At 35.0% G+C, this 27,862-nt stretch overlaps 1 protein-coding gene across 1 annotated transcript; it reads right to left on the reverse strand.

The window, feature by feature from the left end:
• Nucleotides 1–1,584: 1,584 nt before the first annotated feature.
• On the reverse strand, nucleotides 1,585–27,786 carry Ppcs (phosphopantothenoylcysteine synthetase). Its single transcript, XM_089639557.1, has 5 exons — nucleotides 27,554–27,786; nucleotides 15,696–15,924; nucleotides 14,724–14,938; nucleotides 13,597–13,782; nucleotides 1,585–3,849 (listed from the first exon to the last, which is right to left on the reverse strand). The coding sequence occupies exons 1-5, from the start codon at nucleotides 27,686–27,688 to the stop codon at nucleotides 3,661–3,663; spliced, it is 954 nt and encodes a 317-aa protein (XP_089495683.1). The 5' UTR covers nucleotides 27,689–27,786; the 3' UTR covers nucleotides 1,585–3,660.
• Between the last annotated feature and the right edge of the window lie 76 nt (nucleotides 27,787–27,862).

Genomic DNA, 27,862 nt, shown 5'->3' on the forward strand with positions numbered 1-27,862 from the left:
TGTTTTCATATTCTAGAAAAGTGGATGTAGGTATCAAATATTCCTAGGTAAATAGTACGACAATATACTACATTTTGTAAGTAATTCTATGAATACAATAGTCTTTTGCTGTACATTCTAATACTTTAAGAGTTACTCAGAGGTGTAGAATGACTATCAGATAAATGTTAAAACACTTTAGGTCTAAACAACTTGCTACAAATCACATAGGTAAAATTGTCAAATGATGATTGATTTTATTAGGTTTTCGGTTTACGTGGTATTTATAATATTGTCATATTATTCAATAAGAGTTACGCTTCTAGACATGCTCTCCAAAGGAAATCATTGTTAGTTCTAGCATAAGGTTTATATTGGTGTTATATTTAATGCCGGCATGTAATACTAGCACTTTCCATCATATATACTTCATTAAAAATATACAATCATTATTTTATCTTTACATACAACACAAGATAACTAAACTCTACATTACCAATCATGTTTGAAAAAATAATTTATCTAACCTTGATGTAGATCAGTGATGCACAACATTTTTAGCAAAAGGGTCAATTTACCTATTTTCAAAATGATTGTGGGCTGCAAAGGATACAAGCACAGCGGATAATTTAACTAGACACCTAATCAAAATATGTGAAATCTACGGTGACCGGATAAATCATCACAATGATAATTCATCACATCTTTAAAAAGTTATATAAAGTCATGGAAAGTGATGAAACAAAAATTTTATTAACTGGGTTAAGTAGGTTAGGTTAGGTTAAAATTTTTTTTTTTCATAGTTTTTAATGACTTTATATGTATCACTTTTTAAAAGTGTGTTGATTTGTCACTGTGTTGAGTTATCATGGAACCGAAATCTATAGGTGCCATATCATTATTCAAACAAAATATATATTTTGAGTCAGGGTTTTCAAATAACATTAGATCAGATTATCTTTTCGAAATTTTTATTTTAAACGGTAACCATTTAATAAATCTATCAAGTCACACGCAAAGAAAGTTCCGTATGCGCACATTTTGCTAGGCTCAAGGACTAACTTTCGATTGATTTTTTATCATTCAAAAAGTAAGCATTTCCAAACAAAATGTACTGTTGAAACCTTAATATAAATCGCGGGTTGTGCATCACTGATGTAGAAGATTCTACATCTTTGGTATCTAAAATTAATAAAACCACACCAAAAGCAGACTTTATCATATGTTTAAATTACTCTGATACCAAAATATACATTTAATATTAGATATGTAATTTTGATACTTAATTAAGACCATCGAGATTGTGTAAGTAGTTTTTTCCACGAAAATATAACGTTTCGTAACAAAGTGAAAAAATAGACAAACTTTAATCTAACCAACTAAGGACGAGTTGTTTCGGAGAATTTGAACAATTCATCAAATTTCAACGTTCATTTTCAAGTTCTGTGAAAGTCCTATTAAAGTTCTGTTATTATATCATTATAGGCTAGTTGCTTGACAGAACTGAACTAAAAACAGAACTTGAAAAAGTCTTTCACAGAGCTTGAAAGTGGATGTTGAAATTTGATGAATTGTTCAAATTCTCCGAAACAACCCGTCCTAAGGCATGATCGTTTTAAAACACTGACAAATAAAATACACACCGATTAACATTAATTTTACATACGTACTATGCATTTTACATTTATAGGAAAATTCTTTCTCTAATTATTAGAGGGTTTGATAAATAAAGGCTATCGGCACATTATATCTGCCCTAAGGATCAAGCAACGTGGAAATATGACACCCTTTGTATATTACATATTAAAATGCAACAATCAACAATGTATTGATAATATTTTTTATAAAATATAACAACCTATACAATAAAATAACAAGCTTTTACAAAAATATTAAACGACAAGTTATTTAACCCTTTTAATTACAATTGATTCTCAGCTTTTGAACAAATCGTGTAACCGTTAAGCGTAACAGCTTGACGGCTAGTAAAAAAATTGCAACGGGCATAGAATCGGCAGTATTTGACAGAACCGTTCAAATGTAAAAAAAAAATCAAAATGAGGCTGATTTTCTTTGTTTCACAATATACAATTACATACATTTATATACATAATGCGTCAAAGATTTTTTGTTGGTTTCTTTAGCTTAGGCTGATGTTAAGTCCAAGGTTAAGAGGGTTAAATAGATAACATGATATTTTCACTGTACTACCAGTAATACTCGCAATACTCACAATACTGCCAGAAATAATTGAAAAAAAAAAAAAATCTGAAATAAATAAAACAATACGATTATAAAAATAAATGACGAATTCTCACCAGGAATGCAACATATTATGACATAGACTTAAATTAACACATAAAAAAACCATGAAAATTTATGTGCAAAACTAAAAAATTACATTTAGCCCAATGGCAAATTAATGCATGTTTTCAAATGAATACATTTTCATATTGAAATTTTGTTTTTTGGGCCTTTAAGTTCAATGGTACAGTGATCAAAGTAAATTATTAAAAGTGTGAATAGCACCTGACATATTAAAATGCCTGAATTTTTCTAATACAATATACCAATTCACATTTAACTTTTACAATTTAGGCAGTAGGCATATCGACACATAACTGAATCAATCTTTGGGATTGGATTACACTCAAAGCTGTTTTTCAGTGAAACCCACATATTATAAAGATCCCTCATAAGAAGTATTCATGTTTAAGAAGTTTTCAATTTTTTCAGTCCTGAATTTAAAAATTGCCTAATTTATCCCACATATAAGGTTTTCTCGAATAAAAAGTTTTATTTTTCGGTCCCTTGGAAAACCTTATAAGAGGGTTTCACTGTAATTTACAATTATTAATTGAAGGCTTGAGAATGGAACCCAGATAACAATACAAAATATATTAACATGATAACGAAAAACAGAAGTAAAAAAACTAGTCATTGTGGTTTTTGTTACAAGTGTACAATAAATTAACATTATTATGGCATCTGGTGACATCTCATTGTCAAGTCAATTCATAAGCACATAGATTTATACAATTACGTAATACTTTAAAATGAAATATTGTGTTCATTTCATGTAATAATATGGTAAAACCTCAGTATAAGGTTCTCACGTAAGAAGTTTTCAGGCTTTAGAAGTTGTATTTTTTAGTTGATTAAAAACAGAAATTTTACACACAATGAGGGTACACTAACAGAATGCACTAAGTCATTAAACAAGTTCTGATGTAATCGCATATTAAGTGATATTTCTTTTATACTATACTCTTTCTAGAAATTTTATATCTAACGACTTAAAGTATTCTGTTCCTTCAATAACCTTATCAGAGAGTTTTACTGTACAACAAAACATTGAACATATATTATGATAAATTTGTTGTTGTATATGAATATTTAATAACAATATGTGCTTGAATTAATTTGTTCCGTTCTCGTAAGCTTTTTTTATAAGCTATTTTCATATATAATTTGACTTATTTAAATAAAAAAGTGTTGGTCTCTCGTGTAATAACACTTAAAAGCAACTAAAGCAAAAAAAATAAAAATATTTGAGTTTCATTCGGCAGCCTTCAATGTTGTTTGTAACAAAATACTAAAATTGCACCCTGATATAGTCTAGTTATCATAGAGGAACACCCTCTTGCCTGCAGAAGGGGGCAGGCAAGGAGGCGGCTGCTCTCAGCGAACCTGACCTGCGCCCTGCTTCAGGTGCTCCTCATGCTTCTTCACTACGTTGTTGACTATCGGCGCCTCAATCTCCATGCCGGCGTGGACCTCCTCCCTGGTTAGGAGTATGTCACTGCTCTGGTCCAGGGTCACAAACACAACCTTGTGCCGCCTGGTCTGGAGGATGTTCGCTATGACGAGCTGGAACAAATTACCAACGTGAGAATAATGGAACATTGGAGGAATTATTATCATCTTGTTGGCTTGGACAAGGCCCATGTTACATCAGCGGCCTCCATCCATTGAAAGCTCAGCCTCTCCTCGCAAAGCCTCTGGAGTTACTGACCTCAGCTGTGTTTGGGGTGGATAACTGACACCAGTATTTATTAAGTCGGTTTTTTGGTTTGCTGAGTACATTTCCAAGCCCCTTCAAAATTAGATATTTATTTTTTAAACAAATCTATGTGAATTTAACTTTTGTTTTTAGTTAGATTCATATACTATGGTACTAAACTCTGCAACAAAATCCCACTCTCATTCAAAACTCACAACAATATTATAACATTTAAATCTATATAAAGAAAAATGTAAATTTTCGTTTGTTCAAAATTTTAACCGATTGCTTTGAAATTTTGACACAACTTTTTTCGAATATTTCGAAAAAAGCTATTTATCTTTTCTACTTCTAAAATCATGTAGAATCACCCCCCGAAGTTAGTGCACTTTACCCCCAGACGCCCTGTACTATATAGATGTCACCTGTGACAGGTAAAAACTTGTTTTTTTTTTTAAAACAGCACCATCTGTTGGACATAAAAGCAACACATCCTATTTTTTCTTTCAGACTCAGCCACAGAAATGCGTGGCAGGGTACAGCTAGTTTCAAATAAAAAGCTGGCTACATAACGTAGGGAGATCAGAAATAGAACATATATCGACACTAAATACATACTAAACTGCACTAAAAAACACCATATTTATAATTATTTCTGAAAAAAATTACATAATATATTTAAAATTACTTCATATTATTCATACTACTAAATTTTAATAATATGAAAACGAAATCCTCAACACGGGTGATCCCAGTGAGGATATCATTATTTCTATTTGCTACAAAAAAGGAAGATACTAAAACATTTATTATTAGTGTTTAAAAAAAAAGTATGTACAAAAATCAAAGAATATTTAAGTATTATTCTAATGAGAGGTTATTTTCTGAACTCCTAAGAGCACAATATCATATTACTGTTCTAAAATAATAAAATTATGTTAATGTTATTATGAGCACAATTCAACTACACAGTGTAGCGTTTGTGGCCTAGAATTCATAATCTGCCTCTTTTAAGATGATTACTAAAACATAATGCCTCTTCAGATATGGGTTTGTAAATTATGGAGACACATTGTGCAATGTATCATACGTCAATACGTGTCATATGTGTCAAGACGGGAAGTATTATCTTTAATTTAGTATATTTATATGTGTAAAGTTTCCTGGGAAGCCATACTGAGAATTCATATATTGAAAGGTGAGCATTGACTTCTGAAGAATGAGCTAAACATAATTACATGCAAAGTACAGAATGATATTGTTGCTATACAACCGAAATTGAGTAACGGCAAAAAAAAAGACACTGATTCATGAGATACTGAGACATATTTTTAACTTATGTGTATCATAACAGTGGCAGTCGGTAATTTGTTGTAAGGGGTAAAGGTAGAAACACACTGGGTCGACGTACGATATCTGTAATAATTACAATCCATACATTTATAGAAATCAATGCTTTAGACCCAACTATCACATAGCAGATTATGATAAAATAAATGAAACCTTAAGCACTCGTAATATAGTGTGGTCTCTCGTGGAAACCACTACAACTGAAGAAATGTGGAACTTTTTTACAAACATGTTTGAAGAGAAGATTGTGTCAAAAATACCACTATTCAAAGGCAATAAAAACCACAATAAAAACAAACCTTGGATCGACAAACACATACTAGCATTGATTAAAGAGAAAAAGAAAGCCTGGGGTGGTTATAGATTATCCAGAAAACACATGGGGAATGTAAATAAGATTGAAAATGAGTACAGAGAATATAAACTGAAAAATAACTACCTTTTGAAGCAACTAAGAAATACCAGAAAAAACTTTGAGCAAAAATTGATTGACAGCGGACAGAAACCATTTTACAGTTATATAAGGAAACAGATTGCCTCGAAAGTGTCTACTCCAACCATACTATATAACTTCTCTAACGAAACAGTTATCAGCGAGATAGACATAGCGAACATCCTTGCAACACAATTTGAAAAAACCTATGTAAATGAACCAGACACCAGTATACCAACTATTAGTCAAGATGTGTATGTAGATAGTTCACTATGCGAAATAGATACAAATCTACCTTTTTTTTTTTTTTTTATAGTGAATACCTCACAAGAGTCCCAACTGCTCCCGTCTGGAGCCAGTGAGACTATGGCATCCCCAATTGGGGGATGTTGTGAGGCTGAAGGTAAGTGGGGAAGGGAAAGAGGAAGGTGGGGAAGTACCTGGCTATTCAGATCTAGTCACTAAACACGGCTAAAGCCATTTGGAGCAACGTTTCAATTCTGAATGGTGGTCTTACACCAGGGCGATACTGGTAGTATCTTCCACTCTGGAACGTGCCGCAAATATACTATATATTATTTTAATTAATTAATTGTGAAATAACACAAATTAATCAAATAAAATTTATTTGCGCACGCCGGGTTCGAACCCGCGACCTTCGGAATGGCAGTCCAATGCGTTACCACTGGACTATGCCGGCCGTCATACCTACTATAGATAAATCAATACACTAGCGGAAACATTGCAATAACTAGCAAAAATACTATATCAAATAAGCTCTATAAATCCATTATGCTCTGGAAAATCAAAAATGAAATGAATTAAGTTTTAGATTCAAGCTAGACTGTATACATATATAGATTATGTAGAATCTACTACACATTCTTGCTAAATGTTTACGCGAAAAAATATGTATTTCTACTCGCTCCGTGCCTTGTTTCATTGTGTGTATTAATTATCTGACGACGGGACGATGTCATTAAATTGCAGTAGCTAAATAAGCCTAAAGCTTTTTACATGAAGAGCCTAAGGCAAGTATGGACGGATCACACCCGGTGTATAACTATTTTCAACTATTACCTTTATTGACATAAAATGATATTTTCATGGATGAGATGCTTTTAAAGCTTAGCGCTGTATGGTGATATATGGTGATATATTCTTAAAAATCAAGTAATATGCATCAGATAAATCTCTAAATAAATAGTATAACATAAAGTCGCTATCCGTGTCCGTCTGTTTGTGCGCTTAGTTCTGCTAAACTAAACTGACTTTGATAGGGTTTTCGCTATCATTGAGAGAATTTCTTCTGGAAGGTTTATACATATTTAAAACATGCATATTATATTTATAGAAAGTAGAGAAAAGTCTCCGAGCAACGCTGGGTACACATCAGCTAGTAAACACATAGTTAAAAGGTGATGGTTTGGCCGGGACTCTCAACTCCAAACTTTGTAACAGGTAAAGTAAAAGTTGTTTTAAAGGTTATATATAATCATGCAAATCCAGTAACCCGGCACCATTGGGTTTCATACGGTGGCATAGAAGTGAGATTCTACTAACCAACGATCCATCAAGCCGTTTACTTCATGCTTCATTCACTTTCATACATACTCTTCTCTTATTCTGACTCCTAACATGCCCTGACTACATGGAAGTATTCTATTCACTTGATCGTGCCATGTGTTTCTCGGGCATCCCCCGCTTCTTCTATCATTAACTTTCGCATCATATTCTATACAACTCAATCACGGTTAAACTTATTGCGAAATCAGATATGAGAGCATCAGCAGAATACTGCCTGTTTAGTAAATAATAATACTACTAGCTTTTTGCCCGTTGCAGGCAACTAATGGGTAAATGTGATAAGCAATCTGATGTTTGAATGTAGATGAGACGAAGAGTGTGGGACTACAAAATTTAAAAAAAGAAATTGATATTTTGAGAAAAAAATGTGCCAACGAGCTTACTGATCATTTTTTCACCGAGCCGTTCGGGTTGTGTAGTTCGAGACGCGTAATTTGATACCCATATCGTATGTAAGGTTTTTGTCACCGACATTCTTCAAAAGTTGTAATTTTGGAAAAAGAAATGCTCAATTAACACGCAAAATTTAAAAACTTTTAAAAATGTAATATTTATGTTTGCATGTGAATGAAGCAATGAATGTGTGACCACAAATGTATTAAAATATATTTTTGTTTAGAAAAAAATGAATATTTTGAGAAAAAAAAGAGCCAAGGAGCTTACTGATCATTTTTTCACCGAGCCGTTCGGATTCTGTAAGTCGAGACGCGTAATTTGATACCCATATCCGATGTACGGTTTTTGTCACCGACATTCTTCAAAAGTCCCAGCGAGTTTTATTTTGGAAAAAAACATCGCTCTACAAACATGTAAAATGTAAAAACTTTTATTGGAAAAAATTATATAAAAAAAATCTTCAAACTTAATATATTTAAAAAAAAAATTACCAAAAAAATATATTCAAAACGCAATTAGGTAACTACTCGTTAAAAAATAAAGAGATAAAAACTTAAAATATGAATGGCTCCCGGGGCGACGGTACCCATGCCCGCCTCTCAAATTTATTACAAACACTCAAACTGGAAAATTTTTTGATTAAAAAATGTTTATTTTACAAAACAATTAACACCGCTTCACCCTATACACGGTGTCCGGAAACTCGTAGTACAAGCGGGAAACTCGTAGTACAAGAGGGAAACTGGAGAATCTACACCACATGGGGAACCCAAAAAAACATAAAGTTTTTTGATTTGAGCATTTTCAAAAAAAAAAAAAAACCAAAAAAAAATATTTTTCGGCTATTTTAGGGTTAAAGTTTTTTCTGGTGTTTAGGGTTGAATAACAGATGTTTTAACCCTGCAGAGCAGAAATATTTTATGATTACACCGGGTTAAATGAAGGGTGATTTTAAAATAATGCTTCAAATCCGAGTTTCTTCATTTGTTTTACTTTCAAATAGTTTTAATTAGTTGGGTACTTTGATCTTCAGTAATAATTTATAAAAATTTGATTAAAAAAAAAAAAAAAAAAAAAATCAACTTCAAACTCGATTTACTCGATAACGAAAGCTCAAATAAAAAAAATATATACTACAAAATCGACTCCAAATGTGATGTAGATTCACCAGTTTCCCGCTTGTACTACGAGTTTCCGGACACCCTGTATAATTTCTGCGCTCCTGGTACAAATTATAAATTTGCGTGGCGTTATTGATGTTGTTTTTCACTACGGGGCGACGGTACCCGTGCCATATTATTTTTCCCCAACTTTATTTCATTAATAATAAAAAAAAAATATTTCGTTCAAAAGCATTATCGATTTTCAAAAGATAAGCCACCAAAGTAAGTACCTACACAGATTTTCTCGTTTCTTTGAATTCACATCCCTAAAATAAAAGCACATCACTTCGGTGCTTGTCTATGATTGCTATTATTTCTAATTGGCCAAAAGCCCGACTGATTAAAAATGGCATTTTTCGGTTCAAATCTCAAATGTCAAAACTTTAGCCGGTTATTGTGAGACATTTTGAACCGAGCGCCATATGTAGGACGGCCGATTAACGTTCCTAAACCTTCGGAGGATGAATTTTTTCGATAATTTTAACCGTAGACTGTGCCTTTTTGACGGAATTCTATCATTAGGTTGACCGTGTTGATTTTATAAAAAAGCATACCACGTGGTTTCGTGTTTACCACGTGACTAATTTTTGTCCAATGATACCATTATGCAAAGAAAAACATTTCCACTTAAGGCGTATTAACCAGCGACCGAGAATTCGAATTTCGTCAAAAGACAGTCTCGCGATCGGACGTTTTTTAGAACGAGATAGAAATACCATATTCATTTCAATGCCAGCCGTAACTCCGCGCGGCGGTCGAAACCTACAGCATGGTTCCGATGAAATAACAATTATTGTGTTTGAATTTTCGGTTGTAGCTTTCTTCCTAATAAGTAGTTACATACATATTTGTAAATTATACGTCGGAGTGCGTAAACATAAATAAATACAAATGCAGTGCTTTGACATAGTAGGTACAAAATAGGTAGGTATTTGAATAAACATTTTTTTTTTAATTTTTCAAATATTTTTATTCACTTGTTTTTTTTTAAATTTTATTTTACATAGGTTTTACAAAAGTGATTAACATTAAGTTTGATTGTAAAAAATCTCTCGTCTTACATATTTATCCGTTTGTAAGATAGGTATTACCAGTAAGTTTTATTTCTAATACTTAAAGTAAGTATATCAAAATAACCTCGTTTTTTTTCTTCTAAAACAAGAAGCTCAATTCACAATATGACATTATGAAACTGACAAAAAGTAACACTAAAAATACTAAATATGTTGAATTATACCAGTGTAATAGGGAATTGGACAATAGAATAGAAATTATTAACAAAAACATGATTTGAATCGCACATCACGAATCAAAACCGTTATTTTGACGGGAATCATATACGCATAGACTAAAATGCGGCATTTCCTGCTCTTTTGTAGCCAGTTAAATATATTTATATGAGGAAGATTTCGAAACAGAAATTGTACAGCTTAATGTGTAACTAAGAAAATTTTATTACAAATAAGTTTACATGGAAATGGAATTAATCTCCTTCGAAGTACTGTGCTTGACTAGAGATATACTTATCCCAACGTTGAATCCATGACTGGAAACATTTTACCACGAAACGTGTGTTGCACAAGGTACTGTTGCATACGTGTTGCTCGCGCAACGCAGGGTAGTAAATTATGGTTTATGATTATCGCGGTAATTACAGTTGAATCGGTCACCGTAATATACCATGCATTTCCCGACACCATAATAATAATAATAATAATTGGATGACTTGTATAGCGCCGTTTTTGTGCAAAATCACCTCAAGGGCGCTGGTATACAAGGGTATGGTTTTGTGCGTGTAACTCGCGTAATGCCGGGAATTATTGATATTTTATAATTACCGCGATATTCACGGTTTGAGTCACCGTAATTTCACCACGAGTTTCCCGACACCGTGTACACGTGGTAATGTTGCATGCGCGTAAATCGCGCAACACCGGGTAGTAAATGCTTGTTTATAATTACCGCGGTAATTAGAGTTGAATCGGTCACAGTAATATACTACGCGTTTCCCGACACCATGTATACAAGGGTATGGTTTTGTGCGTGTAACTCGCGTAACGCCGGGAATAATTGCTAGTTTATAAATACCCCGATATTGACGGTTTCGGTCACCATAATATCCATGATTCACAATATATTGTAGGTATTACCTATTTACATAATAAAATAATAATAATATTAATGTAAATTACACATACCGACGGAATTTTAGAGACAATATTTGCTTCAGAATCACAATTATTCGTCGGTAGGTGATTATTTTCCCTGAAAATTAAACAACACAAAATTATCGCTAAATGTTATAAAAAATATATGCGTATTCTGACTGATTCGTTTGAACGACCCTGTAGAATATAGAGTACGTACAATGTACAAGGATAATTAAATATGACTAACCCTTTTTTTTTCTGCAAATATTTCTCCCATGTACGTTTTTGATAACGAAATTTTTGTTTTCTTATAAAACTTTTGTCCGATAGTATTTTTCTCCCCATTTTTAAACGAGGAATTTCGTTAAAATGTTATCAAGTAGACTGGCGTGGAATAGACGTCCGCTCGCCGCCCTGTCGCAGCGGGGAATGATAGAATTTCGGCTTGCGCCGAGGTAATCAGAAACAACGAACAAACAATAAACGCGAATCGAAATTAATTACTATTATATACTTTAAGAATATATTTCTTGGTCATAAATTATTTTTAATGTTTCAATAATATCATAGTAAATTATTTTTGTAAAAAAATCTCAACTATACCAATTTGTAAGGTCATAAATAAATAGTCAAATTGAGGGATTTTCGTCACAAAACGCGTCCTCGGATTTATTTATTAGTAATTTTATTTGAAATAAAAACAAAATTCTTATACATACATATGATAGATAATTTATTGATTGTTTATACTGAATTATTATATGATTTGAAATATTTGTTGTATAATACAACTTCGCCTTTGAAAATGCAACAAATCTGCGCATCGTCCAACGGTAACACTTTATTATGGTATGAAAATAATATTATTTATCAAAATTTAACATCTTACTTTAATAGATAAAATAACGATCTTTCGAAATCAATTTGTGTTTTTCTCTAGAAAAGTGTCCATACGTCTAAAACTGGCCTCAAAAATGCCAAATTTCAGGTCAAGTCTACCTATTTCGCCTTAAATTAAAAATCTTTCCCGATAAATGAGGAAATTCGTAATATTTATCATGAAATTAAAAAATTTTTTTCGTGAAATTTAAAAAAAAAATCAACGATACCTGATTAAATCAGACCCGACGCTCGATCAAAATCAATCGTCTTTTTAATTTACGTTAGAGTAATGCGAAAAACGAAACATTTTCAAGAAAAAAGGCGCATGAAATTTTTTTTTATGATTTCGCGTTCGGGATGCGTTCGAAATTGAATAAAAATATAAACGTTGAAGGAAAAACAGTTTTACAGATCGATGGTGATCGATGAAAACGAAACATTGAGAAAATGCACCAAAATTTGGCCGTTTCGAAACCGTGCGTTTGGCAACACTCGCGGGGAATCGTCGATTTGAAGCTGTGCCAATTAAACTGCTGCAAATCAACTTTAGTGTTAGGCAATCCTGGCGGCCGGAAAGAGTACTGCGCACTTTCGTATGGCGCGCCGCGAGCGCTTCCAGTTTCCGCCGCCAGATGCTACTCAAATATGTGTCGACATTTTATCCCGAACGAATATATTAGTAAACATTTTCATACAAAATTTTACTGAATTTCGCCCAAAATGCGTCCCGCCATAATGAACCTCGAGTCGAAGCGGCTCCGTGAGAGCGGCGGTCGCTTTTCGCTCGCCAGGAAATCGACAAAAAAAAAATTGAATGGGACTTTTTTTCTGGCACGCCAAAACAAACCTCGAGTCGTATCGAATTGAGGGGGAGAGCGGTCGCTTTTCGCCTAATTGGCCCCACGCAAAAAAAACAAAGAAACTGAGTATTAATATATGTATTCTCCTTACTCTCCTTTCTTCATTCATCTGCTCTACACGGCCAAAAAAGTGTAACTTTCTTAATATTATTCATTATACTTTGCATTGCATTTCTTATTCATCAGCCTTGAATTAATTCCAGAATGCCAATATTTTTAACACTGTCGTACATGGTTTTACCACCGTACGCCTTAGAGATTTCTAATTTACAGCATTTATTTTATTTCATCCTTACTCTGCTAATATTACATTTAATAATCAAATTCTAAACGGTGTGGAAACATGGACACTTAGAACCAGCGCAAGAAACCAGGTAGACGCCCTCGAAATGTGATGCTGGAGAAAAATGTTCAGGATTCCATGGGCATCCAGATGCAAAAATGTGTCCATTCTGGAAGAGCTAGGCATCTACAATAGGCTTTCAATTATCTGTCTCCAACATATTTGAAGATACTTTGGAAAAATTGCTCGCCAATCTTGGCGTACAATATCTGGCACAGTGGAAGGCAGGAGAAGGTCACCAATGCGCTGGAGCGACCAAGTGTCCTGGCATCCGGTACCTCAGGGTCCTTGGCTCTCCTCGCAGCGCAGGATAACTGCGAGGAGTGGAGTAGCCTTACTCACCATGGAAATTGGAGGAGGGCTCACAATCTTCCGTTATGAGGAACCAACTTAAGAAGAAGAATCAAATTCTATACTTGAGAAAATATAGAATGAAATGAAATTGCTTACTTTATGCTTGTATTTGTTGAGAGAATCTCTGGATTTGGCGATGAGCAGGTTCTCATCAGTCTCCAGCTTGAAGGAAACCACGTAGGCGCGGGGCACCCACACATTCACCAGCGGAGACAGCATCTTGGGGACCAGCTGGAGCTGGATCACCGGGGCACCCTGGCCCGACTGGATCTTGTGCGTGGGCTGAAATAATTATGTAATTAATTAATTTAAACTAACTTAATTTTTATTTCTTTTTCATCGTAATCATATTTCAATGATTCATGGCAGTCTTTAAATTCAACCAATTTCTGTGCTGGTATCGCCAAGCCACCGCGCCTGAAGCCTGCTTACCGTTTGCAGATGCGAACTTGATACACTCCTTTCCAGCCATCGCTTCAGCAATATCCTACCATCCAGTGTCATAGTATTGCTTTTCTGATATTTATTAAATCAGCCGGATTTATAAATCAAATCGGGGTCATCAGTGCAAAGAGTATGTTTATATGACTCGATTACCTTGCGATTTGAATTGAGTTGGATGATCACAGATCGATTTATTAAATATAATACACTTTATGTATCGATTAGAAATGTTAGATGGATGCAATACTATGATACTGAATTGACACCATTGACAGGAGCAGCGGCTGGAAATAAATGTAACGAGCTTGGGTCTGCAAATGCTGCTTTTCCACTTATTCTGCACAAGTGTCCCGTCCCGAGAGAAGAAGGTTTGACTGAAAAATATCAACCTCACAAGAAACGTGGTTTAATAGCGTAGTCATTCCCCCCAGCGGCATGATAATTGGTAGGTTGGACCTGCCTCTTGGAAAAATAAAACAAAACCTGTGCTGCCTAGCTCTGGTGAAGTTATCGGGTACATAAAACGTAATACTTTCCAGAACATTAGGATTGTAAATATGTCCATTGAGCAGAGTATGTGCCACTAACACCATTGGAATTTTTCTCCTGATCTAGACGATCTAGGACTACTCAGCATTCCAGCGAGAAAGTCAAAGGGACACAACAGAGGGTAGTTCTCGCATGTAAAGGTATTGATAAACTTTTTTTTTATGTGTATTTTAGTGAAAATTCATGGAACACATATAGCCGCCTCATAAGGTTAAAGACTAGTAACTCACCATCTGATCTCCTGGTATGTAGAAGTCTGACACCGCCGCCGCCAGGAACAGTAGTGCTTTAGGACCCAGGGCCGCCAGACACTCACAGGCGGCTCGCAGGAGCCACAGGTAGTCCGACACGCTGGTGAACACCACGTACAGGATCTTTCCCGCTCCCTGCGCGCTCTTGTAGCGTGACAGAATGGGTGCCACCACATCCACACAATCCGGTTTTACTGGAATTTAAAAAAATATTTTTGTTATGTGACACCTCACAAGAGCGTCCCTATCTGTACAGTGTAAAGGCAGGGGAGCTATGTCGCCACTCGGTTGGGCAGCATTGTGAGGCGTGTTAAGCTAGGGGCTGTCGGATGTAAATAGCTATCTTGAAGAGGCCCAGATTATATGAAGGAGGAAAAACAGATGCCGGTAGCTCGTTCCACATACCAGCCGTCTTACACAAAAACGAGTCAAAAAATAGGCCAGATATCATGAACTGTGAATGGGTGTTACGCTCGTGTATATCGAGTGTCAAACACGTGCAGCGGTGCACCGAGGATCAATGCTGTAGAACAGACTCAGCATGCCCACATTGCATCTGTCCATTAGAGATAGCAATCGGTCTGTTAACAATGGTTTGGCAATCAAACAAATCGGAAAAATCGATATTAAGGTATCTACCGGCTTGAAGAAAGTTTGAAAAAAGAATTGTCATTGAGATAGTTAGTAAGTTACTTAAAATATTTATGGTTTATAATTAAGTAGCTAGGCATAAGTATCTACTTGCAAATCTTACAATTTCCGAGGAAATTTTGGTTTTGATTTATTAAATAAGAGAAAATCAGAAACATCCTTTTTTTTAGACGCGAGGTTTACTATTCACGGAACTTCTAGTTATCTTCTAATATAAGAATGAGAAAATGAATACTGGTACATAAGAGGCTAAAAACTTATGTCCAAAGCTGGACGCCAGAAGACTCATTCAGACTTTACCATTGATAGTGGTGTTGGGACCTCTCTCCTGAATGTCCAGCATGTCCATGAACCGCTGGCCGGTGAAGTGCCGCACAAAGGGCTCCAGCGACTTCTGGCGGTACATGAAGATGACGGCATAGCCATGGTCGAGGAAGTACTCGGCGGAGGCGGACCCCCGGGTGCCGGCACTGAAGTTGTCCACGAACCTGACCGTGTTGTGCTCCAGCGGGACTGTGGTGCCCCCAGACTGGAAAACAAACATTGATAAGGAAATCAAGTCAAATAATAGATGTATTCAACTGCACGATGTATACTTACGAGAAGGTATAATATTTAAAAGAGATTATTGCTTGTGTAGTCGTGTATAGTATCGTAGGACTACTGTGGGGTAAGAGAGGATTGCGGGTGGTTGTTCAAAACTTGTCCGAAATAGTTTGAATACTGTCGGCGCGCACAAATACATTGCACAAACATGTGCTTTTTTAAACAATTTGCCTGTACCTCTATGAATTCTTTGCTGGCACCCAATTAACACATAGGAGAAAGTCGATTATGCACTTAGATTTGATGACTTGAGGGGGGTTTGAAAGTGTTAGGGCCCGTTCCCACTTCCGTTTTCAAATCGGAGGCGGGTCCCGTTTTAAAAACGGATGGCCAATGGCTCTGTTCACACTTCCGTTTTAAAAACGGATCCGTTTTAAAAACGGACCATACTCTACGAAAAAAAAAAATTGTCGATTCAACCAAAACATGTTATTTGCTCATTCTTCGGTAATGGTGCGCAATGGACGACGATGAAGCTCTTGTTGTCATGTGGTACTTATTAAAAAGAAGGAAAAAAGTGAAAAGAAAATTTTGGGTAGACCCAATCATAGCTGAATGATTTTCTGTGGGAATTTTCCAAGTGTTAATTGGTGAGTTGAGAAGTGATGAACTAAAGTTCTTTAATTATTTTAGAATAATAATGATTGGATTATTTATATAGCGCCGTTTTCACCGTGAGAAAATCACCTCAAGGGCGCTTAATGGCTTAAGAGAATGTCTATAACTTCCTTTAACCATCTACTGGAATGAGTTTCAGAGAGCTTAACATATTAAAATACAAAATTGAGAGAGTGCATTTGTCCTGAAGAAAGGCTATCGATACTTTAAAGTAAGAAAACAATAACAACTCAAATATTTTTTATTATGTGTTTATTAAACTAATACGCTCTTCCGTGCATCGTGCATCTCATTAAAGCTTTAAAATTTTAAAAAAAGTAAACTTTAAAAAATTAAAATATAAATTTTGATTCACAAAAGTTGTGTACAACAAGTGTTTTGTTTTTATTTAGTTAAAAATAAAACATTACTGTACTCTTTCTTCGACCAGTGGTATTAAATTTTCGGGATTTATTTCGTTATCCATTATTGTAGTTTTGATTTATTTACTTAACAAAATAACCAAATACAAGCACGCAGCGTGCCTGCTTCCTTGCGACAGGGAGCGGGCGGGGAGGGGTCGGGGTGTGGCAGGGACTCTGCCGGAACGACTAGACGACAAGTGTGAACAGCTCCATACAACACTATGAGCGAGCGTGTTCCGACACGATTTGAAAACGGACGCGCTGCGCTGGCGAGCCATCCGACAAAAAATGTCGGATCCGTTTTCAAATCGTGTCGGACAAGTGTGAACAGCTCCATATATCCACTACAGCCACTAGGGCATCCGTTTTTAAAACGGGACCCGCCTCCGTTTTTAAAACGGAAGTGGGAACGGGCCCTTAGAAAACTGTTAGGTACTGACTTGAAGAAATAATAATAATTTAATTTCCTTGAGTATAGATACTAGCATGATATTTTCAAATTTGTAACTGATTTATGTGAAGAAAATTTTTCAAAATCAAACTATCGTGGTACATATATCGCTAGTTTGCTGAAATAACAACATTAATTAAACATAAAAAACTGTGACTTGACTGTGTCATTATTATTATTATTATTTTTTTTATTTATTTAATATTTGTATGTTTTTTACAATAAATATACAATTTATACAGTGTTATAAAGGTAAATAATAATAGCTTTTCCTCACCATAAAGAGACGAGGCTCTTGTGTTTGGTGAGTGAATCCTAGCTCAATTATATGGAATCATGTAAGTAAGTAAATAATATATTTGCAAAACCAAAGGGATAAGTAAGAAATAGGCAAGATTTATCAATAATACAGTTTCAAGATTTGAAGGAAATAATAATAAGAGTAAGATATGGACTTTTATAGTAATTTTAGGTAATTTTTTAATTTAATTTTAAATTCCTGAATATCTTCAATATTTTTTAGATATAATGGAAGGATGTTAAAATATGTTATACCTAGATAGAGATAGGTATTTTGTGTGTGCTTTGTATTAAGTTTTGGGATATTGATAGTTTTTTGATATCTTGCTGATGAATTGAATTGTAAGTTATTTAACTGTATTTCTTTATAAATTTGTAGAATTGAATATTTTTTATATATATTGTCCATTGTGGGTATATTGAATATTGAAAAGAGAATCTCAGTAGAAAATTTGGATGGTTTTTTCAATATTACTTTAATTATCAATCTTTGAACTATTTTAAGTGGTAACAATTATTTTACAAGCAATAATTATTCGCCTGAAACACTCATACACATTGAAAAATCTCCTGATAAAAGATACATGACGCCAACGGGACTCGAACCCGTGTCCCTTCGATTTCCGGTCGACAGCTCTGACCACTGAGCTATGGCGGCTTATCTCTTACCCGCGAAATTATTCAATATATACTAGTGTTTCATTCAACAATTACTGCTTGTTACATTTTTCACCTGAAAACAACCAACTTTATTTTATATGAGAAAGGCATTGTAAGTGCTAACTCTCTCACTAGATGGCGTCGAGACGAATTGTCTACATTTTTGGTGAAATACTTGAACTTGTCAAATATTAATTATTATTTTTTTGGTAAACTAATGTTTTTAAGACAAGGGTTCGAGTCCCGTTGGCGTCATGTATCTTTTATCAGGAGATTTTTCAATGTGGATGAGTGTTTCAGGCGAATAATTATTGCTTGTAAAATAATTGTTACCCTTTGTGCTATGCATAAAAAATCTTGTCTTAAAAACATTAGTTTACCAAAAAAATAATAATTTATTTTAAGTGGATTTACTTGCATTTATTTGCAGCAAACTAGCGATATATATTCGTAGTAAACATGAGTCTTCGAAATATGGGCAACAACGTAGGGCCAATTGGTGACATAGAGATAGCAGTTAGTTACAAGTGTTCTATATTAATTTCAATCATATTTGAATTATTTGGGCATGTTAAACTCTAGGGTTCTCTGTCCATATTTATTCTGGAAAAGATAAAAAAGCGTTGGTGTAATCGTTCATCTGTAAATAGGGTTTACCATAGTCAATATTCGTGTAAATTGGCTATTTTGATGTTGAAAACTGAAATGTGTACCCGGAGGACTTGAAGTTGGCGCACCGTCGGTAAATACATCTTTAGTGCTCTGAGACGCGGCGCGCCGGCCAGCCACCGGCAACTTCGTTCATTGAGCAGTCACAAAGAGACGGATTACAACTTCACCATGCCTCACTCCCCTTCCCACGCGGGAACTATATTTTATAAGGATTTGGCAAGGCACATAGCTACCTCAATGATCCAGACAAGCGATAGAGTACCTACCTAATTTGCCAGGCCATTATTTGGTAGTTTCCTTACTCTGCTTACTGGGAAATATGCCAAAATCATTGAAATAACACATTGTTTCAACTTAATTAGTTCAAGAAACAACTATTTACATTGGGGGAACAATAAAAAAAATGTAACTTCAATGGTTCGCATTCACTAAGACACTAGAAACTAAACTATAGTGTAGGTTATACTGGGTGTCTGAGTGCGTACACCGCTGTCTGCTCTAGCGGTGGAGTATCTGGACCCCAATGGCGTGTCAGAGTGTCACCCGTGGTGTATTGAGTTTTGACTTGCTAGATCAAGTCGATCAATAGAACAAAAATGATACTAAAAAACAAATTGAATATGTGGAAGGGCTTCCAGAGCTCTGGAAAATAATTCAATTTATCCTGTCTAAGACAGGTTAAAATAAAGGAAATCGATTGAAAATTTGGCATTAGTTTAATAAACTACTGCAATGATATATAGGAAAAAATAAATACATTATTTGAAGGTGCAATTAAGTTACGAATTATGAAAAAAAAAATAAACATGATACAATAGATAATTATTTTTGCATATGGGAATTTTTTGAAAGACTGAAATTTATGATGCGAAACCCAATTAAACAGGAATAGTCCAGTCAGTGGGGAGTTTTACCTTGCAAAAGGTTAGGTAGTAGCGATTTTGATATATGTTGTTAAGATTGGGACTCTTAGGAAAAAAAAAAGTTTTCGACCTTGGGAGGGTCGAGCTCGACCCGCCATCTTGGATTGAAGGTACCAAAATTAGTTTTTTTCAAAATAATTGTGAAGTGGTCGTTTTTACAACCAAATTGTTCAAGGCAAACTTAAAGACAACTAAATTACCTACATTTTTGTAGAAAGTTTTTTTTTGTAAGTCTAATAGGTAACGAGTTACAGTGGCGGAAATGTGAATATTTTTCAAAAAAATGATGAAATTCCCAACTTTGTAATTTTTTCGGGTTATTCATTACATAATTATAATAATTTTGTTAACTCATTTCCACATCACCATGAGGTAGAGAACATGGCGCATTTTTTTATTGTGGTATCCCCAGTAGGTCTACTCCACAGATATACCAGCGATGGTAGATTTCGAAATTATGTTACATTACTATGAATTATGTTACTATAAATTATGTTACTTAATAACAGTCTTCGTGATCAATGTCATCATCTAACTCATTGCCTGTGATACTGAGATTCTGGGCTTCCATTGACAAAATCTCTTCTTCTTCGTCCTCGACATCGATGTGAACCTCTGGCGAATTTCGGCATGTTTGACTATTACAGCACCCACATACAATAGAACACTTCAATCCAGCTTTCCTGCAGCTACATGCAACGCCGCATCCTTTTTTACAATTGCATGAAATAAATTTTAAAAGTCTCGGGTGCTGGTTTCTTTGTCATTCTTACTGGAATAAGCCCGTTGGTGTCACGTTTCCAGCCCCAGTTTTCTGGATTTTTTTGGATTCCATACCATTTTTGGACTTGATGGTACGTTCTAAATGCATGGTACCGTTCAGCGTCGTTCGTTGGTGGCAAAGAGGCAAGATTGAATTTGCTTTTTGTTGTCGACTTTGCGAAACGTTTGTATCGGACTTCCGAGGTTTCCTTATCCATGTCACCCCCGTACAAAGTAACAAGAAAGCGTGTTCCTGCAACTGCTATGTCTTCTGGTGTTGCATCATGTTGTTTGAAGATTCCTATCATGGCATTGAGTCTTGTGTCGTTTAGTTTTTCCTTGGTTGAGAAGGACGATGTTGTATCGCAGCCGCTAAAGGCATGAAGAAACAGAATATTATCAGCCGCCTCTTTGTATTTCACACTATTTGCGGAATACAGTCTTTCAAAAGTTTTGCCTCTCCCGGGTTTGCGAAGATATATACTACTTTTGGGTGGTGCTAATGCTGTCAGCAGAACTAGGAGATCAACGTCTTCGCAAAATAATGAAAACAGCGTCATATGATGAACACAAGGAAATCGCAGCACTGACAATCAACTAATCAGCATCTTCTTCAGCCTGCTTAATTGTAAAATCATCCTGTATAAATTGCTTTGTAAGCATCGAAATCACACGGACTTTGTTATTTTCATTGGCTAAAAATCGTTCTTGTGAAACTTGAACTGGCATTGTTTCATCGAAAAGAACATCTACAGACATGAGCATCCAGGCAACGTCCTGTAACCGGGACTCAATCAGTGTTGCCAAGTCAGCTGTAGACTAAGATCCCACTATAACAAATCAACGTCATCGAGCACAGGGATGATGATATATAAGTATATTGTAACGTAGAAATACGTTAAAATGATATTGTGTAATATGTTCGTACAAAATTTATCAAGAAAACTGGAGTTTTACAATTTTTTGTCAAAATTTTCTTCTTTCAACCGCTGTAACTCGTTACTTATTAGACTTACAAAAAAAAACTTTCTACAAAAAATGTAGGTAATTTAGTTTTCTTTAAGTTTGACTTCAACAATTTGGTTGTAAAATCAACCAATTCATAATTATTTTCAAAAAACTAAATTTTGGCACCTTCAATCCAAGATGGCGGGTCGAGCTCGACCCCCCCAAGGTCGAAAACTTTTTTTTTTCTTTAGAGTCCCAATCTTAACAACATATGTGAAAATCGCTACTACCTAACCTTTTGCAAGGTGGAGCCCTTTTTTATCCCCCACTGACTGGACTAGAAGTACTTTTTAAAATTTTAATATATTTTTTAATTTAACATATACAGTCAAACTTGGTTATAACAAGCAAGAGGGGACCGACTAAATTTGCTCCTTTTAGCCGTTAATCGTTAAATCCAAATTAGGTTTTTTAAAAGTTGTATGTACCTACCTACCTTCCTCTACTATATACTCATTGTAAACAAAATATAAAGGCATACAGGTACAATAAATATTTGTATTATAAAAGTGAATAAAGATTTTTGGAGGATGTGTCTTTTTAACTTTATATAAAAACTATCATGTGAAGTTTTCCATGGGACTGGACAAAAAACATAGTTGTTAGTATTATGAAATTTTAAATTTCGTTGGTAAAATGAATTTAAAATATTTTAGTGTTTCCGGCTACAAAAACATTGATACTTTCATGTTTTTTCACTTACAGCAAACACAAAAATCTCGAGCTGCCACTGTGTAAGTTGCGTAATCGGTTAGAACAAAGTTGTACATTTTATGATAGTTGAAAAAAGGTTCATTTGATGTACCTATGTTGTGACGCTAGTTTCGGTTTATGATGGTTTTACTGCTGAACTTCTAAAACCTATTAAATGAGATGGACAGCAAAGAGATAAATCTTTCGAACAATAGTAACATTTTCAGGTACATGTAAGCAGATTACGACTCGTTTTTGTGTAAGTCGGCTCGTATGTGGAACGAGCTACCGGCATCTGTTTTTCCTCCCTCCTATAATCCGAGCCTCTTCAAGGCCCGCATTAACAAATCCCTTCCTACAGCCCCTACCTTATTCCGCCTCACAACGCCGCCCAACCGGGTGGTACACTGCACAGGCAGGGACGCTCTTGTGAGGTGTCACATAAAAAAAATGTCGCCACTAGTTTTCGTTTGTGATTTATTCACCGATGAACTTTTAAAAGTTCTTAGGCGGGATTCAGTTTTAGGTATAACTTCTTAAGGCTGGCCGCATACATACGTTTTTCGTATTCGATTTCCGAATTTGTTTTCCGTATTCGGACATCCGAATGCACGGAATCAGTAGAAAATACATTAACTGCCGCACACGTTCGTTTTAGTTCCGAACGGAACAAATTTCTTACGCACGTTCCGAATGCGAGCCGGCGCGTTCGGAGAAACAGGATGGAAAAAACCTAATGACGTCATGTGGAACGCAGCTATTGCATACAGTTTGTTTGTGCCGACGCAAACGCACGGAAATTTCCGTTCGTAATACAGTGTTGCCAACGGATCTTGACCTAATATCGCCGTTTCTCATACATAAGGTAGCGTAAAGTAGCCGAATTTGCTGTTAGGTGGGACATGTTTAAAATTGATGTTTTTACGTGAGATGGGGGGGGGGTGGCTAGAGAATTTCAAAAAAATAAAATTTGTCCCCAAAAAATAAAAAAAATTCATGGGGAGGGTGGCTAGAGAATTTCAAGAAAATATAAAATAGAAAAATAAATTTCATGGGGGGGGGGGGGGGGGCTAGAGAATTTCGGGACATGTTTAAAATTGATGTTTTTGAAGTAGCTTAATTGGCGACCAGTCGCCTTTTAGATTTTTTCGGCGCCGATTCTCGCTCTGAGTAGCCTAAATGGCGATATATCGCCCTTGTTGGCAACACTGGTACTGACGTTTATACATTCCGAATGAAGAAAAACGAACGTTTGCGCTAGTCTCACGGAATTCCGAATACGGAAAACGAATTCGTAAATCGAATACGGAAAACGTATGTATGCGGCCAGCCTAAGTGGGAAAAATTGTGTTTTTTGCAATTTTTTGTATGGAATTTCAAGTGAACGAAAACAAAACTTCTTAGGCTTGAAAACTTCTTAAGTGGGAACTTTTAAAGCGAGTTTTACTGTAATGTAAACGAGTAACACTGATCACAGTGTGATGTAATTTCACAAGGATTTATTTATATTACATTAAATCATATCTAATTCCAAAGACTTTATCTGCATTTTAAATTGTTCTTATTTAATTAGTACATTTAGTTTAAGTTTGTTTTTAGATAATAACACAGGTCTGCAACTTTTTTTTTCTTCTTTGAAATAAGAGGTAATTCCCATGTATTTTTGGTTACTGAATTCGGGAAAATTATCAAAAAAATTCCCCTTACGTAAGGTTTTTCCGCAAAACGCAAAATACTGTGGGATTGCGTATCTGAAGGTGCAAAACGGGGTTTATTGCCGAAATATATTTTTTTTATTAATTCAAACTTATTATAAGATAATGTTATGTTTTATAGACTGAAGCAAAACATTTAGTAACTCATGACTATAAAATTAGTAAGCGTTGAATCATATATATCGGGATTTTACATAGTAAGTATGATGAAAGAATGCCGGAATCCTAAGGTGCCCATTCCCTTCTATGCCCTCATTTATTTATTTCTGTTCCAACTTTCGTAACGTGCATTTTAAAAATGACTTTAAGAGGTTGTGTAAATTCTTCTGAGAGTTTTCGCTATATTTGTGGTGAATTTGTAGTGAAAAAAACAACAAAGAAATATTACTGATTTTGTGTATTTTGGTGTGAAGATAGGAGACCAGGACAAATCTTGGGCCCCGCATGGAGTTTGTCCAGGGTATGTTGAAGGACTTACAATGTGTTCAAAAAGTAAAGTTAAATATTTTCGTTTTTGTGTTCCCATGATCTGGAAAGAACATCGAAACCACAGCGATGCCTGCAACTTTTGTTCATGCAATGTGCAAGGGTATAGTACCAAAAATAAAAATAAAACAAATTGGTTATCCAAATATGAATTCTGCACTCCGCCCAGTCCCTCACGGACCTGGCATTCCTACACCACAAGCACCCCAAAGCCTGGACGATTTGCCATCATCAGAAAGTGAATCAGAAGAAAGTTCTAGTGACGAGTTTCAAGTAGGTGACTCCAGTGGACCTCAACAATTTTCTCAAGCTGAATTAAATGAAAAGAAAAAGCACAAAACGAAACTTCGAAACTAAAAAAAGCAGATTTATAATTGTATATAATGTAAATAAAATATTTTATGACTTAAAATTAAGTAAATTTGTATTTTTTTTTTCTTTTGAACATTCCCTACAGAAGTAGTGTAAGGCGGGTTTTTCCTATATTTTAATTTCCACTTTGCGGAAAATCCTTACGTGATGGGTCGAAATGGATGGCATTCTCGAATTCAGCATACCGAAATGCACATAATTCAGCCATTACCATTTAAAAAAAAATTTAAAATGTCAATTTGCAGACCTGTGTAATTTATTGTACCAGTTTATACCTAGAAAATGATAATGATGTTGGATATTAATCCCTTTGTTTTGAATCTATAGCTAACTGAATCTAGTAGGTGTATTTTTTTAATGAAATGTGTATTCTTTGTAGATTTGAAGATTGGCATTTTGTTTGTATAATTTTGTAACTGAAGGGACAATATATATTCTCAAAAAAGTTCTATGGTAGGGAAGTCATATGGTTTTTTTATAATGATTTTGAGTATTTTGTGGATATTAAGGTTGTATGGAAGTTTTGTATGCCTCTCCCCACCTAATAATTCCGTACTGTATGTGCGATTGCACTAAAGCATTAATACATATACCAATTTAATTGTTTTTTTGTCAATTATGTTCCCCAAGTTGCAGAAGATGTGCATAAGCTTACGCAATCGCTCCACAATAGAAAGTCAATGTGGTCATTCCATTTTGTTTTGTTGTCGATTATTATTCTAAGGTATTTTATATTTGATTATTTATTTAGTTTAGCACATTCAGATTTAGTTCATTGAAAACCCCACGCTTCTCTCTGCTTTTATTTAGTTTAGCACATTCAGATTTAGTTCATTGTAAACCCCACGCTTCTCTCTGCTTTTATTTAGTTTAGCAAATTCAGATTTAGTTCATTGTAAACCCCACGCTTCTCTCTGCTTTTATTTAGTTTAGCACATTCAGATTTAGTTCATTGTAAACCCCACGCTTCTCTCTGCTTTTATTTAGTTTAGCACATTCAGATTTAGTTCATTGTAAACCCCACGCTTCTCTCTGCTTTTATTTAGTTTAGCACATTCAGATTTAGTTCATTGTAAACCCCACGCTTCTCTCTGCTTTTATTTAGTTTAGCACATTCAGATTTAGTTCATTGTAAACCCCACGCTTCTCTCTGCTTTTATTTAGTTTAGCAAATTCAGATTTAGTTCATTGTAAACCCCACGCTTCTCTCTGCTTTTATTTAGTTTAGCACATTCAGATTTAGTTCATTGTAAACCCCACGCTTCTCTCTGCTTTTATTTAGTTTAGCACATTCAGATTTAGTTCATTGTAAACCCCACGCTTCTCTCTGCTTTTATTTAGTTTAGCACATTCAGATTTAGTTCATTGTAAACCCCACGCTTCTCTCTGCTTTTATTTAGTTTAGCACATTCAGATTTAGTTCATTGTAAACCCCACGCTTCTCTCTGCTTTTATTTAGTTTAGCACATTCAGATTTAGTTCATTGTAAACCCCACGCTTCTCTCTGCTTTTATTTAGTTTAGCACATTCAGATTTAGTTCATTGTAAACCCCACGCTTCTCTCTACTATTTTTCCAGTCCTTGATCCAAATCTTACTATTTTGACTTGACGTCTGTCCATAACTGACATTGCAACTCGGACACTGAGGACGCTGATAGAGACACTCGAATATGGTTGGCGTGTGGACAGCTCGTAACACTAGTGTCTAAATTTCTAGTGCGAGTGTTGAGTGTCTAGCGTCGTAGTGTATGCGTATCTTAAGGCATATTTTTTCCATCTCCCCCGACATAAATAATCGTTTCTTGTAATTAACTTCAAATACAACAGTGTTGATTTAAATTTAGTAGTAAGCGGAGTAAGGAACTTTACCCATTTGTTTTATTCTGTATTTGAAATGTGGTTAAATATTTCACTAACCGCCATACTTTTAATAGGCACAGATTATGGAAATTACACTTTGTTTCAACTTAATTACTACAAGAAATAACTATTTACATTGGCATAAATGATAAAAAATGTATTATAATTCCATTTTTATTCAAAGTTCAAAATTGACATTATAAAACGATCCCTTTGCCACCATTTTGGACTTTTTTTGTATTGGGTGACACTTGCGAAAATTTCGTTTCAATCTAAATACCCATAGATGACTTAAATAACTGAAACTAAGAACCTATTTTGTGCATGTAAATAGTTGTTGAAAAAGTGTAGTTTCCATAATCTGTGCTGGTTAGTGAAATAATTACCGAAAGGTGTAGCATTTTTTAACTCTGTCGAAACAATATTTATTTCTCATTTTTTAATCTTCACAAGTCATGCTACATCTCGTGATTTTTCTCTGCTAACTAGTCACATATATAATAATATTAATATAAGACTGTCCAAAGGTGTGGAATGTGAAAATGAATACTAAATATAAACAGCTATTCCACAGGTGAATTTAGGTATTGATCTAATTGAGCAATTAACAATATGTCAAGTACTAACCGTGACCAGTACTATTTTATGTCCAAATTTACTGTGTCTTTCGCAAAATTCTTTCAGCAACGATCTGTTATCTTCAAAATCTGCGGGAGGTAAGTGCGAAGAGTAGAAGTCTTCCCAGTGCGATGCCATTTCCATTGAACTGCACTCACTAAAACTGCTAAATCAAATAATAATCATGGACTATGAAATTGATAAGAAACGTCAGAAAAACCTGTAAAATGGTGTTGCCACCTTTGTCAGTTGCCAGTAATGTTGCCACCGTTGCCAAAATTTTGACCATGGACCTAATAAGCCCAGGACGGAACCACC

This window comes from Hesperophylax consimilis, chromosome 14 (genome assembly GCF_061612785.1).
Source record: "Hesperophylax consimilis isolate HC1 chromosome 14, BYU_Hcon_1.0, whole genome shotgun sequence".
Taxonomy (NCBI): domain Eukaryota; kingdom Metazoa; phylum Arthropoda; class Insecta; order Trichoptera; family Limnephilidae; genus Hesperophylax; species Hesperophylax consimilis.